This window comes from Eptesicus fuscus, chromosome 4 (genome assembly GCF_027574615.1).
Source record: "Eptesicus fuscus isolate TK198812 chromosome 4, DD_ASM_mEF_20220401, whole genome shotgun sequence".
Taxonomy (NCBI): Eukaryota; Metazoa; Chordata; class Mammalia; order Chiroptera; family Vespertilionidae; genus Eptesicus; species Eptesicus fuscus.
The window spans coordinates 29,979,123-29,998,945 of record NC_072476.1 but is presented as its reverse complement, the minus strand read 5'-3'; the positions used below and the strand labels follow the sequence as shown (position 1 = coordinate 29,998,945).

Below are 19,823 nucleotides of genomic sequence, written 5' to 3'. Positions count from 1 at the left end.
GTTAACATGATGTTCATTGAACATATTGTAAACTACTTGGAAGAAAATCCCTAAAATTTTTTTCTGACTTTTAAAGGTGACAGAAATGTGTGGAATTTTCTTTTTCTGATATCCTTTATTTCCTATTTTATTTTCAGGAAATAAAAGTTTAGGGATGGTTTAACAGGCAGCCCACGGACTGAAGCGTCCCATGTTCAGTTCTGGTCAAGGGCATATACCTCAGTTGCAGGCTTGATCACCGTGTGGGAGGCAACCAATCAATGTGTCTCTCTCACATCGCTGTTTCTCTTTCTCTGTCTCTCATCTCCACTCTCTTAAATCAATGGAAAAATATCCTCAGGTGAAGATTAATAAAGATAAATAAAATGTATTCTAAAAAATAAAATAAAATAAAAAGCAGTACCTTAGATTAAACTAGTTCCTTCTACATCCTCAGGTTTTCCTTTTCTACATTTCCATTAGGTTTGTGGAATTCATACCTTTTCAGGATCACATGTGAAAGTACTTCATATAACATTAACCCTTTGCACTCGCTTGCTTTTTTCTCAATTCCTTTATTCTAATGCTAACCGTGTCGAGTCACACTCGACATCCGAGTGAAAAAGGTTAAAGACAATCCTCAACCTATATCTTAGGTGTGGCTATTTCCATTCTTCTTCTCATTAATGCAGAAGAAAAAGATAACTTCATGAGGGGTAATTCTTTGTTGTCACATAACCTCAGGTTTTGTATTGAGTTTTCATGTAGATATTAAGTGGAGCCTTAATCCATCCCTATTTAGTTATCTTGTCTATTCACAGAAAACCTGTTTTCTCACATGAAAGGCATCAGGAATTCTTGTTCAATATATGGATATTATACACCAGTTTAATAATTTCTGTTAAAAATTAAATTTAAATGTAGCCCGACCGGTGTGGCTCAGTGGTTGAATGTTGACCGAAGAACCAGAAGGTCACGGTTCGTTTCCTGGTCAGAGTACATGCCCAGGTCTCTATCTCCCTTCCTCTCTTGGAAATCAATAAAACAAACAAGCAAACAAGTTTAAATGTACTCAATCCTTTACTTTCCTCTTGTTGGATAAGATCTGTGGAAGATTTCTCTAATACACAAATTTTCCATGCTTTCCTCAAGGAACTCAAGTAAAAAGTAAGATGCTTATGGTGTTACTTTTAGTAGAAAGACAGAGATGCTGAGGAACCAGACAAACCTGGGACTGAAACCATATAGATTTTGACAATATGAACAATGTGATACTGCATAAGATGTTGATGAAAGCTTCATAGAGAAGATTACATGTGAACTAGGCTTTGCTGGAAGAGTAGAATATCTCCAGGCAGAGAGAGAAATGCCATTCCAGAGAGAGCATAGTGGGAGAAAAGGTACTGATTAAATACAGTAACGCAGTTTGAGTGATGACAAATAATCTCATGTTTTATGGTGCATTGTTTTGCATCTTGTTCCAACTGTACTTGTTATCTCAGGACCTTTTAAGGCATCAGTGGCCAGAAAAGTCCTGGAACCAGCTGATTCTAGGGTCATAATAGTTGTATTTTTTATATGATTGATCAGTGCTATCTTCATTTGATTTTAATGAGTAAAGCCAATAAAGGAGTAATGGCTCCAAAACGTCACTAAGATTTTGAGATTAAATGTCACAAAAAGAGAGTAAAGTTTAGAAGGAAATTAGGGGTGGTGACATGACAAAGAATCAAGAAGTTGAATAAAACATGCTTACATTAAGAGGTAGAAAACGTATTTTACAATATAACAATATACTTTGTGATAGGAGTAAAGGTGGCATAAGAAAACTGTGTACCTCAAAAAAAGGAGAGACTGCTGTCAAAGAACCTTGGTAGAGTTACAAACTGTCTTATTTTAAAACATTCTGGATATTAAGAACCACGAATCTATACATAGAGGACAGACAACATGCAGTTAAAGTCATTACACTGCTAAACTTTATTTTTTTACCTTTTTGACTAGTGTAAAGTTATATTGGGTATATACAAGACCCGAGAAATCATTTGGCCTGGCCCTGCCAAGGCATTAGGGGTGAATTAATTAAATATTTGACCAAATATAGCAGGCTAATTTTTTTCTGTGTCTAAAGTATTTTATTAAATTAAATATGTAATTTGCAAATGGCTTCATAAGAAAAATTTTTTTTGGTGGCAGTGGTGGGATATAAGAAATTTTTAAAGCAAAGTTACAAAGCATTTTCAATAAAAAAGTAGAGTTAACAGCAAAATTACATTTTCTTCATAGTACAAATAAAAACATTTAGTTTCTAATATACTGCCTGAAATTTTACTATATATTCTCCAACAGATAGTTGCATTGATGTACTTTAATGAGAAGTCTCACTGTTAACTCAGTCATCTATATATATAAAAGCCTAAGCAACCAAACAACCGGTCAACCAGTTGCTATGACGTGCACTGACCACCAGGAGGCAGACACTCAATGCAGGAGCTGCCCCCTGGTGGTCAGTGCACTCCTACAGCCAACCTCCCGTGGCCCCTCCTCCCAGCCGGCTGCCTCCTCTTCACCCCACCCCCATCACTGGCCAGGCCAAGGGACCCTACCCATACACAAATTCGTGCAGCGGGCCTCTAGTTTGTTAATAACAGGTTCATTATTTGGACCATAAAAGTCAATTGCTCGACTTTCTGGAAAATCATAAAATTTCTCATCATACAATGTGAAGTTCTCAAAGGCTCTTCGGGATGTAGATGTAGTCTAGCCTTGTTTTTCTATTAAATTCTCTAAAGTAAGAAAGTAAAAAAAATTCTCTAACGAAGCATTAAGTAACACTGTCAACTTGAATTACATTTTAAAAATAAGCACCATTAACAAACATTCTATATAAACTTACCTGTTTTGGCCACACAAACATTTAAATTTGTTTCTTTAACATGTAATTAAAAATAAACACTATTTAACCACTAGCAGGCTAATATTTAAGTTGATAATTTTGTATGTCCCACGAATGTTGTAAATATCCAAATGGCCCTTTGCAGAAAGAAAGATTCCCCACTGCAGTTTAAGCACTAGATGACCCAACATAAAAAAGAGTAAGGTGGCTGGGGTTTATAAGGATAACTGAAACTAACTTTCATTTTTATTTAATGGAAAACAACTGATTGTTTCTAAGTTGTGCTAAGAATTCAAAGAATGGATATATCCGGTCAGTTAGAGAATCCAAAGGAAAACTTAATAGTGGAGATAATACAAGTGTACCTAAGTTGTGCTTGTGTCCAAGGGTTGAAAGAAAAACATATAAACAAACATGGGTAACCAAAATGTACGTGGCTCCAAGAGGGCATGATGAAGCATTAAGTGAATTGAATGTAACTAAGATGAGCCAGAAAGCTAATTCTGTTTTGGGGTGAATGCCTAATTGTAGGGATAGAAATAGAAAAATGGGTGGGAGTCTGTGCAACTGGCAGCAGTGCCTGTTTTCATTGTAGGGTGCTTATATACTATTCAAACCTAACTTTGTTTTCCAGTACAGGCTAGGCTTTTGTAGCATGATTAAATATGTGTGTTGATTATGTTGTTTTTTAATTCTTCTTTAGGCCCTAATAACAACAGCCCTCAGACTTCAGCTGTTCGAACCCCTACTCAGACAAATGGCTCTAATGTTCCCTTTAAGCCTCGAGGGAGAGAGTTTTCCTTTGGTAAATATGGATTTTATTTGTCTTGATTTCATCATTTTAAATAAAAGGAATTTATAAAAATACTTTATTTTACTAGGGGGATTGTTTTTTCTTTTTATTACTGTATTATTAATTAGTACTTAAAGGCATAGATTATAGTCAGACAGCTTAAGTTCAAATCTGCTGCCAGTACGATATAATTCTGTAACCTTGGGTAAGCTACTGAACTTTTCTGTGCCTCAGTTTCCTTATTTGTAAATGGGGATAACATTACTTCCTGGTTCATTGGGTTATAACGAGGATTATAAATACAAAATCATTTTACAGGGTAGCATTATATCTGGTACCTAATAGATACTATAATTGTCTTTTGGGAGGTTTGGGGGCTTTGTTTTTTTATTTGCTTTAGCATATGTCATTTATTTGTAGCCAAGATATTAATGATATAATAAACAATTAAATAATGTGTCAGGATTAGAGTAGTTGTCAAACCATGACTGTGTTAACAACCTATGTATTTTCTTATTTTGTACTTAAAGATGTAAAATAAATTAAGCCCCTGACCATGGAAGTATATAGGTAAATATTATCAACAAATTAGCTATCTTGTTTTTTTATGTACAGAGGCCTGGAATGCCAAAATCACAGATCTAAAACAAAAAGTTGAAAATCTTTTCAATGAAAAATGTGGTAAGTTTATTTTGAAACATTATTATTAAAATATAAGGCACCTTTTTAGCAATAGAAGAATGTGCTCTGGCCCGTGTGGGTCAGTGGTTAGAGCGTCAACCCATGCAAGAATGGTCGCTGGTTCGATTCCTATTCAAGGGCAGTCGTCCCTAGTGGCAACCAGTTGATGTGTCTCTCACATTGAAGTTTCTCTCTTCTCCTCCTTCCTTCTGTCCCTTTCACTCTCTCTGAAAAGCAATGGAAAAAATATCCTTGGGTGAGGATTAATAACAACAAAAATTGAAGAATGTAAGCAGAGTAAAATGTTCAACATTTAAATTATGCTATTGGAAGTGTGTGGGTCTTGCAGACATCAATTTCATAATTTCTCACACTTATCTGAGCATCAAGAATTTTTTAAAATGTAATTTTTGTTATCGCAAAATGTAATTTAAAATGCATTTTAAGTTCTAAATGTAAGAAATATATGTGTGTTTTGTAGGTGAAGCTCTGGGCCTTAAACAAGCTGTGAAAGTGCCATTTGCATTATTTGAGTCTTTCCCAGAAGACTTTTATGTAGAAGGCTTACCTGAGGGTGTGCCATTCCGACGACCATCTACTTTTGGCATTCCAAGGCTGGAGAAGATACTCAGAAACAAAGCCAAAATTAAGTTCATTATTAAAAAGTAAGGAAATGAGATTGGCCATGAGTTGATACTGTTTGGCACTGAGAGGTGGTTCATGGATTCACCTTTGTAATAGGGCCATATTAGCCCTTGTGTCAACAAAGCTCTTTAAGCTATACTTTTGTATATGTTTAAAATTTTTCATAATTGGTTAAAAGAGGGAAGGAGGGCTCTAATTCATCACAGGGATAACAACTTTATTTTGTTAAGTCTACCCACAGTTGTATTTTTAATGGTTGATGCAGCTGGAATTTAAGCAGTGATTCCGTTTTATAAAACCATTTTATTTCTCCAACATACACAGTATTTAAATTTCTCTCTGGTTTGCTTGGAGATCTATGAATTAAACCAGTACAATTGAAACCGATGGGAAAAGTTAAAATTAGAAAATATATAACGATGCTCAAGAATTATTTTAAATGAATTTTAGGTTTTGTTTATTAACACTTACTTTTGAGTCACCCAGAGTTGCTGTCACATAATCAAAGCTGACATTGCTAGCATAATGGTCACCTTTTGTACTTGCATCCAAGTTTGTTGGAGGTATGGCCTCTGCTTCAGCTTCCAAAGAAGAAAGACTCTTTTGTTCAAGTTTTCACAGCCTGTCTTACCTTTCCATGGCACCTGCATAAAGGGCATTTTCTTCCCATTCTCAAGTCTAACGCTGAATCTTTCCAGGTTATCTTGAAATCACAGGAAGAAGAAGCTATTTAAATTAGATAGGGCTGGGTGGATGTTATAATCACAATTATAATTAGTCTTTTTGTATGTGTTCCTTTAGATAACCTTGCTTTTTCTGTTTTTCCATTACTAAGAACCTAGTGTATATTTACAGAGAATTTCTGGTTTTAAAATCTTTTATATGTTTAATTTTTAATGTTTTATTATTGGATAATTAACAAATGTTTTTTCTCTTTTCTTGTTTTTAGGCCTGAAATGTTTGAGACAGCAATTAAGGAGAGCACCTCCTCCTCTAAGAGCCCTCCAAGTAAGTTGTTGCTACAGAAAACATGTGATTGGAAATTTATTTTGCAGCAGTGATTTTAAAAATTGTTTAAAGACCAGCTATTGAGCTAAAAGCAGGAAAGGTCATTCAAAATTGGAGTTGTAGAAAAAATAATAAAAGAAAGGAAAAAGCCCACAAAATTAGAATTGTGACTAGTTTATGGTTTTTCATTCTTTAATAATTGAGCACCTCTATGTGTCTGCTATCCTAAGCTTAACAAGGAAGAGAAAAAAGTAAAAAGCCTTTTGGGAAGCTTACTATCGCAAAATGACAAAACATTCCATGAAAAAGGAACAAACCTTAAACAAAAGTTGGGTTAAAATACTATTTTATGTAGTCTGAATTATAACACACTAGGGGCCTGGTGCACGAATTTGTGCACAGGTGGGGTCCCTCGGCCTGGCTGGCGATGGGGGCTGACCGGGGCCAAGAGGGGAAGGAGGAGAGGTCACGGGAGGTTGGCTGTGGGAGTGCACTGACGACCAGGGGGCAGCTCCTGTGTTGAGCGTTTGTTCCCTGGTAGTCAGTGTGCATCATAATGACCGGTTGATCAGTCGCTTGTGCTTTTATATATATAGACTAGAGGCCCAGTGCACAAATTTGTGCACAGGTGGGGTCCCTCAGCCTGGCCAACAATCGGGGCCATTGGGGCCCGTCTAACCCAGTCCCAATCAGGCTGATCAGGGCCGGGGGGAGGGGCCATGGGAGGGTGGCCCTGGGAGAGCACTGACCACCAGGGGGCAGCTCCTGCATTAAGCGTCTGCCCCCTGGTGGTCAGTTCACATCATAGCGACCGGTCATTTGGTGGACAAGTCATAATAGTCACTTAGGCTTTTACATATATAAGGTTATTAGAGAAGATTTAATTATTTTATATCTGTTGTAATTTTAAGGAAAAATAAATTCATCGCCTAATGTTAATACTACTGCATCTGGTGTTGAAGATCTTAACATCATTCAGGTGACAATTCCAGGTATGATTTCTCTGCCTTTATCATAGTTTATGGGGTGGTTTCCTCTTCAGTTTTTTCACTTTCAGGATATGGATTACTGGGGATATAGAGTGTAAGGCACATTGTTGTGTTATCCTTCCCACTGTGCAGAAATTAACCAAATACATCATCTGGTCAGTTTTTTGCTAAGTATCTCTAGGCAGTTCATTGTACTTGGTATGAGCTAAAAACCTGGTGACCACCCAGATACCTAGTGTCTTGTTTTAAAAAATCTGTTTAGCTTTGGCTGGTGTTTCTCAGTGCTTAGAGCATCAGCCCAAACACCAAAGGGTCACAGATTTGATTCCTGGTCAAGGTCAGGTACCTGGGTTACAGGACTGGGACACATTTGGGAAGCAACCAATAGATGTGTCTCTCTCATATCTATGTTCCTCTTTCTCTCCCTCCCCCTCTCTCCCTCTTTCTTCCCCTGCCATCAGCTCTCTAAAAATCAATTAAAAAATATCTTTGGTTGAGGATTAATAAAAAATAATAATAATAAATTTGTATGAAATAGCAGGTAAAGTTCTTGATAACAGGAATAAAATAGTATCATTTTCAATTTGGTTTTATTGTTAAATCATTTATTTAAATCATTTCAATCTTGATTAGTTTAAAATACTTGAATATTCAAAAAACAAAGTGAGTGACGAAGAGAACCTAAACATTTACATGGAATTAAAATTGTATTATTAAAGTATTATGAGTTTTCTTTTAACTTTTTTTAGATGATGATAATGAAAGACTTTCAAAAGTTGAAAAAGCTAGACAGCTAAGAGAACAAGTTAATGACCTCTTCAGTCGCAAATTTGGTAAGTTTTATTTTCATAGTACAGCTTGAAACAAGCAAAGAAATTTTGTTTCAATAAGAAACAGCAAAACAACCATGCTGGCACCTTGGTCTTGGACTTCTAACATCAAACTTGTGGAAAAAATGAATTTATCTTGTGAAGGCCACACAGTCTGTGATATCTTATATAATAAAAGGCTAATATGCAAATTGTCCCCTCAGGAGTTTGACCGGGAGTTCGACCGCTCACTATGATGTGCGCTGACCACCCGGGGGCAGCACAGAATGAAAGAAGGCCCTGGCTGGCCCTGATTGCCAGCCAGGCCTAGGGACCGTACTGTGCATGAATTTCGTGCACTGGGCCTCTAATCCTATCTAATAATAGACAAATATGCAAATTGACCATACCTCCGACACGCCCACAAGCCATGCCCACCATCCAATCAGCGAGTATGCAAATTAACCCAAACCAAGATGGCTACAGCCACAGAGAGCAAGGTTTCCTAGGTAACAGAGGAAGCCAGGCTTTCCGCCTGCCATTTCCAGGCCTAAGCCTCCACTCAAGCTACAAAGTTTCATTTATAGAAGGTAAACAAATTCAAACAAATGGCAGCAGAATGGAGCTTGAGAGAGCAGGCCAGGGTTGCCGTCGGCAACAGGGGAAGCAAAGCTTTCCACACACCCTGGCCGGGCCCACCCACTTAAGGCAACAAAGTTTCAATTATAGCCCCAACACAAATGGCTGCTAGCCTCGGAGGGAGCCCCAGGCTCGGCTCCGCTCCAGGCTACAAAGTTTCAATTGTAGAAGAAAAATAAATTCCAGATACCAGGGCCTCTGCTTGGGTTGCCAGGGGGCATGGCCAGCCTGCAAACCACCACAGGCCTCTCGCTCAGGCCACCCCACACCCCAAGGGAACCCCCACCTGATCCGGGACGCCCTTCAACTGGCCCCAGCTGGCCCCCCACCCCTGTACCAGGCCTCTATCCTATCTAATAAAAGAGTAATATGCAGATTGATCATCACTGCAACACACAATATAGCTGCCCCCATGTGGTCAAAGATCCTGCCCCCATGTGGACAGGAGATGGCCAGCAGGAGAGGGCAGTTGGGAGGCACCGGGCCTGCAAAGGAGGGCAGTTGAGAGGGACCAAGCCTGCAAGGGAGGGCAGTTGAGAAGGACCAGGCCTGCAAGGGAGGGCAGTTGGAGGTGATCAACCCTACAGGAGAGGGCAGTTAGGGGTGACCAGGCCGGCAGAGGAGGGCAGTTGGGGGCAAACAGGCTGGCAGCAGAGTGGTTAGGGGGTGATCAGGCTGGCAGACAGAAGCGGTTAGGGGCAATCAGGAAGGCAAGCAGTTGGGAGCCAGCAGTCCTGGATTGTGAGAGGGATGTCTGACTGCCCGTTTAGGGATCCGACTGCCCACCGGGATCGGGCCTAAACGGGCAGTCGGACATCCTTCAAGGGGTCCTATATTGGAGAGGGTACAGGCTGGGCTGAGGCACAACCGCCCTCCGTGCACGAATTTCGTGCACCGGGCCTCTAGTTTTGTTATAAAAGGCCTAGAAAACGAACATAAATGTACTCAGTGAATCAATTATGATTGAGAATATCAAATGAAATTGGAAAAAATAAAATAAATAAGTATTTTTTTAAAAAGAACAGTAAATTATGCTCAGATAATTACAATCTATACTAATAAAAGAGAAACATGCAAATTTACCGTACATTCGCGACGCCCACCAGCCAATCAGATGTGAGTATGCAAATTAACCCAACAAAGATGGCGGGTTAATTTGCATATGCAGGCACTGAGGGGGTGGGATGCTTATGTCGTCGCCATGGCGACAACACAGGCGTTCTGCACCACCCCAGCAGCTCTGGGCCTCTGGGCAGCATGGGAAGGCAGAAAGGCAGCTCCGGGCCGGAGCGAAGGCGGTGCCGGCAGCCAGGGGAAAGAAGGCCCATTCTTGCACAAATCTTCGTGCATCGGGCCTCTAGTCTTATATAAAAGGAAATAAAGTTATAAAATAAATATTTTGGTTTTGCTAAAGTCCTTGAGTAAGAAAACATTAAATGTATTATATTATTGATAATGGTTAATATTAAAGTGAACAAAATTAAGGTTTATATGTAAGGTTGTTTGAAGTGTACAGAGACCTTAGTTAACAGTGGAGACAGTCTTTAAAATTAATGTTGGTCATGTGCTTTTTTAACATTCACTAAAGTGGTATGTTAATCTGTGCTTTTATGCTGTTTCTGTCACTACAGGTGAAGCTATTGGTATGGGTTTCCCTGTGAAAGTTCCCTACAGGAAAATCACAATTAACCCTGGCTGTGTGGTGGTTGATGGCATGCCTCCTGGAGTGTCATTCAAAGCCCCCAGTTATCTGGAAATTAGCTCCATGAGAAGAATTCTGGATTCAGCTGAGTTCATTAAATTCACAGTCATTAGGTAAGTGAGAGTTACCTGTTTGCTCATAAGAATGAATGCATCTGCATTCAAAACATAGACATATGTAGTAACAGAATCAAGTTTACCATGTTATGAACAAATAAAATACTTTAGTTATTGTACTATTAGATTTTCTCCTCCCTGAGCTGATTCTTCATTTTCTGGAGGTCAGGCAAGGGGTGAGGATGTAATTGTTCCCTTTGAGAGCATCAGCTCCTTATCCACAAAGCAGGAATGATGATTATACCTACCCTCTAACAGCATTATGAGAATTACATTATTAATATGTGCCTGTCACAATAAGTGTACAACAAATGTCCTCTTTTCCATCCATCTACTTAAAAGTCCCAAGGTGTCTTTACTCTTCTTTTGCAACTCACAAATCTTAGCCATCACTAAATCTACCCCAATCAGTTCATTGTCAAGTTCCCACAGTCTCTAGTGTACATGGCTTAGGACTAACACTGAGAAATAGCTAAAAGCATTACCTTCCAAAGCTTTTTCTCATCCGCTCATCTTCTCCCAATACCCTTTCCTTACAATTTCCATATTTTTGTCCCACTTAATGTTTATCTTCCATGCCATTCCCTGGGATATGGGAAAACGCCTTCTTCCATTGGATTGTTTCCTAGAATTACTCTTTTCCCTTTTCTTTGTTCCTATTTTTTGTTTTTCTACCATCTTTATTGTAACATTTTTTAATGATTGATTTTAGCTATTCATCTATATATAGGGTGTCTCCAGAAATGTATATGCTTTAACAGCAGATAACTCACTTAATTTTGAAAATGAACTATGTGTTAATAAATACTGATTTTATGCAAAGTGTGTATATATTTTTTGGGGGACACCCTGTATATCTAACAATTGACTGATCAAAAAGCATATAAGATTAAAACGTTATAGATAACATTTCTCATTCTAGCACATAAGTGACATGGTTTAAAAATTAGTTGTATAAACTGAATGTACTTGTAATTCTTGTAGAGTAAAATTAAACTGTTGTATAATTTATTTCTTTAGACCATTTCCAGGACTTGTGATTAATAACCGTGAGTATTTCATGAAGTCTTTGATATTTTCTTTTTTGGGATATGTGTGTGCCCACATATTTAGCTCACAAGAATTGTAAAATTTTACTACACCCATACCAGTAACCATGCAAAGTCATTGTTCATTTAGTCCACAGTGTTAAAGCACTAGGTACTTTCTAGATATCATATTGAGCAAGTTTGCTTAACTTTTTTTTTTTAATTGATTTTTTACAGAGAGGAAGGGAGAGGGATAGAGAGTTAGAAACATCGATTAGAGAGAAACATCGATCAGCTGCCTCCTGCACACTCCCTACTGGGTATGTGCCTGCAACCAAGGTACATGCCCTTGACTGGAATCGAACCTGGGACCCTTGAGTCCACAGGCCGACGCTCTATCCACTGAGCCAAACGGGTTAGGGCTTGCTTAACTTTTAAAAATCTGTTTGTTTATTCATAAAATGGTAATAATATTAGTACCCACTTTGAGAGTTTTAGGACATTTTAAATGACTTATTATATATGTTAAGCAAGCTTCTGCCCATGTTTGTAAATAAAGTTTTATTAAAACACTGCCAGGCTAATTTGTTTATGGCATAATTGACAGAATTTGTATGGCATAGTTGACAGAATTTGCAACAGAGACTATGTATCCTGCAAAGTCTAAAATATTTACTAACTGGCTCTTTATGAAGAAGTTTGTGGACCCCTGACCCAGAACAATGCCTAGCCTTACAGTATGTCCTCAGTAAATACAGACTATAGTTGTTATTTTTATTACTTTTACTTATTGTTATGTAATTAGTGTGCTTAAATAAGTGGGTCTTTTTTATCTGACTTAGCTTGCTTCTATTAATATTAAGCAAAGTGTCTGGTAGACATTGGGCTCTCAAATACTATTGCATAAACATATACATGTTCTTTCATTTCTCTGGTGTTCGTAATTTAAATAGCTTTTTTTTTTAGCAAAACTTAATTGTGCTCGTATATTTTGTGTTCTAGTAACTTTTTATTTATTTTTTGTTCTGTTAACTTTTTATTAAAAATTAGAGGCCAGGTGCACGAAAATTCGTGCACTTGGTGGGGGGTCTCAGCCCGGCCTGCGCCCTCTCACAGTCAGGGATCCCTCTGGGGATGTCTGACTGATGGTTCAGGTCCGCTCCCCAGGGGAGCGGGCCTAAGCTGGCAGTCAGACATCCCTCTGGCAGCGGGGAGTGGGCCTGAACCATTAGTCGGACATCTTTAGTGCTGCCACGGAGGCCGGAGAGGCTCCCACCACTACCTCTGCGCTGGCCAGCCATGAGCTGGCTTCTGGCTGAGCAGTGCTCCCCCTGTGGAAGCGCAATGACCACCAGGGGGCAGTTCCTGCGTTGACCGTCTGCTCCCTGGTGTTCAATGCACGTCATAGCGACCAGTCATTCCTGGTCATTCTCCCATTAGGATAAATTTGCATATTACCCTTTTATTATATAGGATTTTGTGAGAATGATCCTTTTCTAATACCTTTGTCATTTCAGTCTTTTCCAATTAGCATTATTATTCTAATTTTTTTTTTAAATCCATTCAGCCCTAGCTGGTTTGGCTCAATGGATAGAGTGTCAGCCTGCAGAATGAAGGGTCCCAGGTTCAGTTCTGGCCAAGGGCACATGCCTGGGTTGCAGGCTCGATCCCAAGTAGGGGGCGTGCAGGAGGCAGCCAATCAATGATTCTTTCTCATATTGATGTTTCTATCTCTCGCTCCCTTTCCCTCCCTCTCTAAAATTAATAAAATATATATTTTTTTAAAAATCCATTCAGTTCTATAGTTTATTCTTTAGGAAAGTGTAAGACTCTTCAGTTTCATGTTCAGGATTTATTAGTGACCATTAAATGACAATCTTTTGAGTAGTTGATTTGCCCCCCTGGCCTGAGAGATGTACTGGCATCACACCTGTCCCCTGCCGTTGCATACTGCTTCACTCTATTGACCCTGTCCTCTGACTTTCACTCTTCAGGATCATTGATTTGGTTACATCTCTTTTGCTTCCAAACTTTTGAGTTTTGATTTATCATAAAGTTTATTAATTTGCTTGTACCCCCAATCCATGAGTTCTTTTTTTATAGATTCTGTTTTTAGTATACACACTATCATGGTCAAGTATGTTAGTATCTGGTAATGTCAGTATGAACGAGAGTATATCTTGCTTCATAGATCCTATCTAATAAAAGAGTAATATGCAAATTGACCATACTTCTGCTACACCCACAAGCTGCGCCCACCAGCCAATCAAGAGTGAGTATGCAAATTAACCCAACCTGGCTGCAGCCATGGAGAGAGCAGGAGGCTTGGGTTTCCCCGGCAATGGAGGAAGCCAAGCTTTCCACCTGCCCTGGCCTGCCTTGGCCTCCGCTTAAGGCTACAAAGTTTCAATTATAGAAGATAAATAAATCCCAGATCCCAGGGCCTCCGCTTGGGTCACCGGGGTGCGTGGCCGGCCTGCAAACCACCACAGGCCCCTCGCCCAGGCCATCCCATGCCCCAAGGGAACCCCCACCCTGATCCGGGACACCCTTCAGGGCAAACCACCCGGCCCCCACCTGTGCACCAGGCCTCTATCCTATCTAATCCTCTCTAATAAAAGAATAATATGCAAATTAACCATCACTCCACTACATAAGCTACGTCCACCAGCCAATCAGGGCGAGTATGCAAATTAACCCCAACCAAGATGGCTACCAGAAGGGAGGCTTGGGTTTCCCCGGCAACAGAGGAAGCCAAGCTTTTCACACACTCTGGCGGGCCCAGGCCTCCACTCAAGGATACAAAGTTTCAATTATAGAAGGTAAACAAATCCAAACAGAAATGGCGGCAGCCACGGATTGAGCAGGAGGCTTGGCTCCGCTCCAGGCTACAAAGTTTCAATTATAGAAGATACATAAGTCCCAAACAGAAATGGCTGCCAGCCACGGAGCGAGCAGGAGGCTTGGCTCCACTCTAGGCTACAAAGTTTCAATTGTAGAAGGTAAATAAATTCCAGATACCAGGGCCTCTGCTTGGGTCGCCAGGGGCGTGGCTGACCTGCAAACCACCACAAGCCCCTCACCCAGGCCTCTCCACACCCCAAGGGAACCCCACCCTGATCCAGGACACCCTTCAGGGCAAACCAGCTGGTCCCCACCCGTGCACCAGGCCTCTATCCTATCTAATAAAAGAGTAATATGCAGATTGACCATCACTCCAACACACAAGATCAAGATAGCTGCCCCTATGTGGTCAAAGATCCTGCCCCCATGTGGACACAAGATGGCCACCACAAGATGGCCAGCAGGGGAGGGCATTTGGGAGGGACCAGGCCTTCAAGGGAGGGCAGTTGGAGGCGATCAACCCTGCAGAGGAGGGCAGTTAGGGGTGACCAGGCCGGCAGAGGAGGGAAGTTGGGGGCAAACAGGCTGACAGGGGAGCAGTTAGACATCAATCAGGCTGGCATGGGAGTGGTTAGGGGGTGATCAGGCTGGCAGGCAGAAGCGGTTAGGGGCAATCAGGAAGGCAGGCACGTGAGCAGTTGGGAGCCAGCAGTCCTGGATTGTGAGAGGGATGTCTGGTGGGATCGGGCCTAAACGGGCAGTCAGACATCCCTCAAGGGGTTCCAGATTGGAGAGGGTGCAAGCTGGGCTGAGGGACATCCCCCCGCCCCCGTGCACGAATTTTGTGCACTGGGCCTCTAGTAAAATAATAATGTGCAAATTGACTGTCACTCCAACACAAGATGACTGCCCCCATGTGGACACAAGATGGCCACCACAAGATGGCCGGCAGGGGAGGGCAGTTGGGAGGGACCAGGTCTACAAGGGAGGGCAGTGTGGGCGATCAGGCCAGCAGGGAAGGGCAGTTGGGAGGGACCAGGTCTACAAGGGAGGGCAGTGTAGGCGATCATGCCTTCAGGAGAGGGCAGTTAGGGGTGACCAGGCTGGCAGAGGAGGGAAGTTGGGGGCGACCAGGCCTGCAGGGAAGGGCAGTTAGGGGGGACCCAGGCCTGCAGGGGAGGGTAGTTAGGAGCAAACAGGCTGGCAGGGGAGCAGTTAGGCATCAGTCAGGCTGGCAGGGGAGTGGTTAGGGGGTGATCAGGCTAGCAGGCAGAAGCGGTTAGGGGCAATCAGGAAGGCAGGCAGGTGAGCAGTTGGGAGCCAGCAGTCCTGGATTGTGAGAGGGATGTTAATCTTTGTGACATTCAGCTTTAATCACACCAGGAAACTTTATTATTTAAAGAAATCCCATGATGATGATTTTTCTTTTAAAAAAAAAAATATATATATACACACACACACACACACACACACACACACACACACATATTGAATTCAGAGAGGAAGGGAGAGGGGGAGAGAGAGGTAGAAACATCAATGATGAAAGAGAATCATTGATTGGCTGCCTCCTGCATGCTCCATACTGGGGATTGAGGCCGCAACCCGTGCATGTGTCCTCGACTGGAATCAAACCTGGGACCTTTCAGTCCGCAGGCTGGTGCTCTATCCACTAAGCCAAACCAGCTAGGACATCTTTTCTTTTATATTTTAATTAATCTCAATTCCCCTGTCTTTTGTATAATTTTTAGTTTCAAAGAACATTGTGTTTTCATCTTTTCTGCCCTTTTACTTTATGTTAAAATGTTTAATTTTGTTCTCATTCTGTGCATGTCTATAATAGAATTTTAATATATATATATAATTGATATTTTACAGAGAGGAAGGCAGAGGGATAGACAGTTAGAAACATCGATGAGAGAGAAACATCAATCAGCTGCCTCCTGCACACTCCCTACTGGAGATGTGCCCTCAACCAAGGTACATACCCTTGACCGGAATCGAACCTGGGATCCTTGAGTCCGCAGGCCGACGCTCTATCCACTGAGCCAAACCGGTTAGGGCTATAATAGGATTTTGTGGTGATTACTATGAGTTAGTTATTTGATGGGACATACCAGAACTCTTAATGTTTGTTCCCTTCTTGTCATAAGGAAAATAGTGCCCATTATGGCAAAATTAGAGCATAAAAATATAGAATATATGTAAAAATGCTTGTCAGATGTAACAGTGTGCCATTAAATTATTAAATGGATTTGCTTTGTTTTCAGAGTTGGTTGATCAGAATGAGTCAGAAGGCCCAGTGATACAAGGTAAATTAAGGAGGGTAATAAACATAGTAAAACAGATCAGATAAAACTGTATGGCCTCACATGTTTATGCCTGTGTAACTTAAAGAGTCAGTTACACAGCACACCCATGTATACATGCACCCAGACTTGTTTCTTTGACTCTTTTGTTTGGAAGCCTGTATAAGCTCAGTTTGTAGATCCTAATTGAGAACTGTGGACCACATGCCTTTTGATCCCACTGTCTCAGGGAAAGTCTAAGGTCAGGAACCCTGAGATCCATGGCATAGAAGACAGTTTTTCAGTGAGAAGGTCGTCTTTTTAAATTTATTCTTCATGCCATTTGTTTATAATGGTAGTTGTAAGCCAAATTGTGTTGGGTGGCAATGTGTATTGTGGTTTTAAAAGTTCCTTAGAAACAAGTGTTTAGGCCTGCTACTGTGATTCTTTGAAAGTAATAAAAGGCTTTTTATTAAAAGGGAACTCACAGCAGAAAGGGCAGGGAGACAAAAATGGAACTTCTTACTTTGGTTTTATAGCTGTGCTAATTAAGATTGTTATCTAAGACTTCAGTTATGCAAGCTAACGTAAACACATTTCATAAAAGTAGATTTTTGAAAGTCTAAGTTGAGTAATTGTGTGTTTAATCCCAAGAGTCTATGGCTGTTGTTTTATTCTAGCCTTGTGATTTGTGTACACTGCTAGGGAGCTTTCTCTCCTTTTTTTCCCTCTGGTCTCTTCAAATAATTGAAAGCAACTTTTGGACAATGTTACAGTAAAGCCACATGTGTTTCTTTTCAGAATCAGCTGAGCCAAGCCAGTTGGAGGTTCCTGCAACAGAAGGTAAAAACTGAAGTTCCTTAAGACTTTTATTAGAACAAAGGGTTAATTGTGTTTTTACAGCTTTTAAACTAGAGCTGTGGTGGCTTTGTTCTTTTGTTTCTGGGTGAATTGAATTTGTAGTTTTTTATACCCAGAAACATTGTATTCAGAGTTGATTCATGGGTTCTTTTGCTCTGTTTCCCCCAAATTACTTTTTTTTTTATTCTCACCCAAGGACATTTTTCCATTGATTTTTATTTTTTAGAGAGAGTAGAGGGGAGGGAAGGAGAGAGGGAGAAAGAGAGAAAGAAAGAGACCAACCCTTTGTTCTGTTGGCTGATGCTCTAACCACTGAGCAGACTGGCCAGGGCTCCCCCCAAATGACTCTTAATGAATTCTGGAGCCATGGAATGACTGACTGCTACATAACCTGGATAGTATAGGTCATTTACATACATATGTAATTAGGATGCTTGTTGCTTTGAATATATAAGTAGCAAAATTTAGAACTTATAGCTAGGAAAACATTGTTATCTTCAAAAATGTAATTATTTTTAGTATCTTCTTATTCCTGTTAGATTATGTTAGTAATAGTTTGGTATGAGTGGATTATAATTGAGCAGATTTGCATTGTTGGGGCTATTAAACAGTTCCCTTTTGTTTTCTTGGTAGAAATAAAGGAGACTGACGGAAGCTCTCAGATCAAGCAAGAACCAGACCCCACGTGGTAGACCTCTTCCCTCCTCGGGTAACTCGGCTTCTGTGTCCGGGATGTGCATAGTGAACCCACCTGCATATTCATAAGCTAATGTGTGTTCCTTGCTTCAGCCATAAATGTGGCCCCACCTTCAGGGGCCAAGTGTAAGCCATAAGGGGTTGTTTTTAGCTAGAAGATTCAAGTAGGATTTTTCCTTGGATCAATATACCTGTCAGTCAAAGGTATAAATGCACTTTTGCCTTAAAAGGAAAATATTTTCTTTTAATTCACAGGGTAAATCTTGTCCTCACATTGGAATTCACTGAGTTAGTATCACTACACTGACTTTCCCCCTAATCATAATGATAGTATTCGCAGTCTGGCTGAGCTGCGCAGTTCATTGTGCATCTTACATAGTTCAGTTACAAGCCTGATCCTGTTATTCCAGACTTCTTCAACTTAGCCAGGTTAGTGGCAGGAGGGGCAGCCCTAGAGCAGGAATCGGCAAAATTGGTCACATGTCTGTTGAATCTCACTAGGCCTGAACTGTCACATGTCTCAGTGATAGTCCCAGGGCAGCTTACCAGTCCCCATCTGCACCTGGCAGAGTGCTTTTTATTTAGATTAGATTCTCTTGTCATGGAGTCTGCCCCGAACTGTCAACTCATGGATTTAAGTACTAAGTTATGGTATTTGTGAATGTTTAATTCCTATAACCAGATTAACTGTTTTCTTGTTCGTTTTCTCTATTTTAGCTTAAAGTATCAGTGGGTGAGAAGAGCTTTTCGGACCTGTTACTGCCCCAAGCTGTGTAATATACTTGTATAACAGAAATACCTTCTATACAAACCTTTTTTTCTACTTTTAGATAGAAATGTCTACTTTTTCAGCAGTTCTGTGAATTGAATTAAAGAGCAGAGTGACTGTAGATTTGGGATGGCTGGTTTACTTTGGAATGTATTTTAAGGATTTTACAGCAATGCTGGAAAACGACAGGGAAAATGACAGGGATGAATCTCACCAGATTTTTTTATGGATTCGGCAGAGCCTTCAGCTATGGTGTTTATTTTCCAATCAAGTGAAGATATCTCCTACTGGAACATCTCAGCTTCTGCAGTGAAGAAGACACCTACGATAGTTTAGTTCTTTAGTTTTTCTATTTGAAAAATCACTTAAATGATCCTTTTGTTCACGGCTCTCCTTAATGACTAAGTGAACAGTTAGTATCTGTATATTTGACTAAACCTTTTCCTAAGCTATCTATCATGGTTTATACGTTTTTTATCATAATTAAAAAAACAACTATCTGGAGTACCTAATAGCCAATAAGAGATCAGTATCTCAGCGTGTGGCTTATAGATGGAATACAGAGAACCTCTTCCACAAATACTTTTCATCCAAATGAAGTGCATGGTGTACCAGAAGTTTAAGACCAGGTATGAGTGTTTGGGCAAGCTAAATGACACTAAAGCCTCACTGTCTTGTAACCTATTGTGGTGTGGATTTTTTTGGAACACTGTTCCAGTTTGGATCAATCTCAAGGGGTTTTATTGCCTTCATTGTTTTATAATTCTACTTTATAACTTGAGGCTCCAGTGTGGGGAGTGAGGGGTCATAAGCTAATTATGCACCCGCTGATGTTCTGCGCCATTTGTAGGAGAGTCTTACATGTGTTAAGATTTCACAGACAATAAGAGTTGTAAAATACCAGCTATATGAAAAGCTAGAGTATGTGATGGCATAGAGTGTTCATTAGCTTTATCACAATATTCATAATGGAGAATTATATTACATGGTAGCAAAAATAGGCATTTTTATGTGTTGCTTATATTTTACCTCAAATTAAAATGTAGATATAGGGTAATAAATAAACTCCATCCATGCCTTTCA

General features: G+C 40.3%; 1 protein-coding gene across 7 annotated transcripts in view; it reads left to right on the top strand.

Annotated features, from left to right (window-relative positions):
* The window catches only part of GTF2I (general transcription factor IIi), a 130,580-nt gene extending 110,757 nt beyond the window's left edge, over window positions 1–19,823 (top strand). For 6 of the 7 annotated variants that reach the window (XM_054714834.1, XM_054714831.1, XM_054714833.1 and 3 more), the window contains 12 exons: window positions 3,579–3,680; window positions 4,284–4,349; window positions 4,831–5,014; window positions 5,944–6,002; window positions 6,914–6,994; window positions 7,741–7,824; window positions 10,071–10,254; window positions 11,278–11,306; window positions 16,397–16,438; window positions 17,216–17,257; window positions 17,909–17,984; window positions 18,689–19,823. In XM_054714834.1, coding sequence (XP_054570809.1) covers window positions 3,579–3,680; window positions 4,284–4,349; window positions 4,831–5,014; window positions 5,944–6,002; window positions 6,914–6,994; window positions 7,741–7,824; window positions 10,071–10,254; window positions 11,278–11,306; window positions 16,397–16,438; window positions 17,216–17,257; window positions 17,909–17,967 — 932 coding nt within the window. In that variant the 3' untranslated portion in view covers window positions 17,968–17,984; window positions 18,689–19,823. The remainder of the gene's footprint in view (window positions 1–3,578; window positions 3,681–4,283; window positions 4,350–4,830; window positions 5,015–5,943; window positions 6,003–6,913; window positions 6,995–7,740; window positions 7,825–10,070; window positions 10,255–11,277; window positions 11,307–16,396; window positions 16,439–17,215; window positions 17,258–17,908; window positions 17,985–18,688) is intronic. The other variant, XM_054714828.1, reaches the window with a different exon arrangement.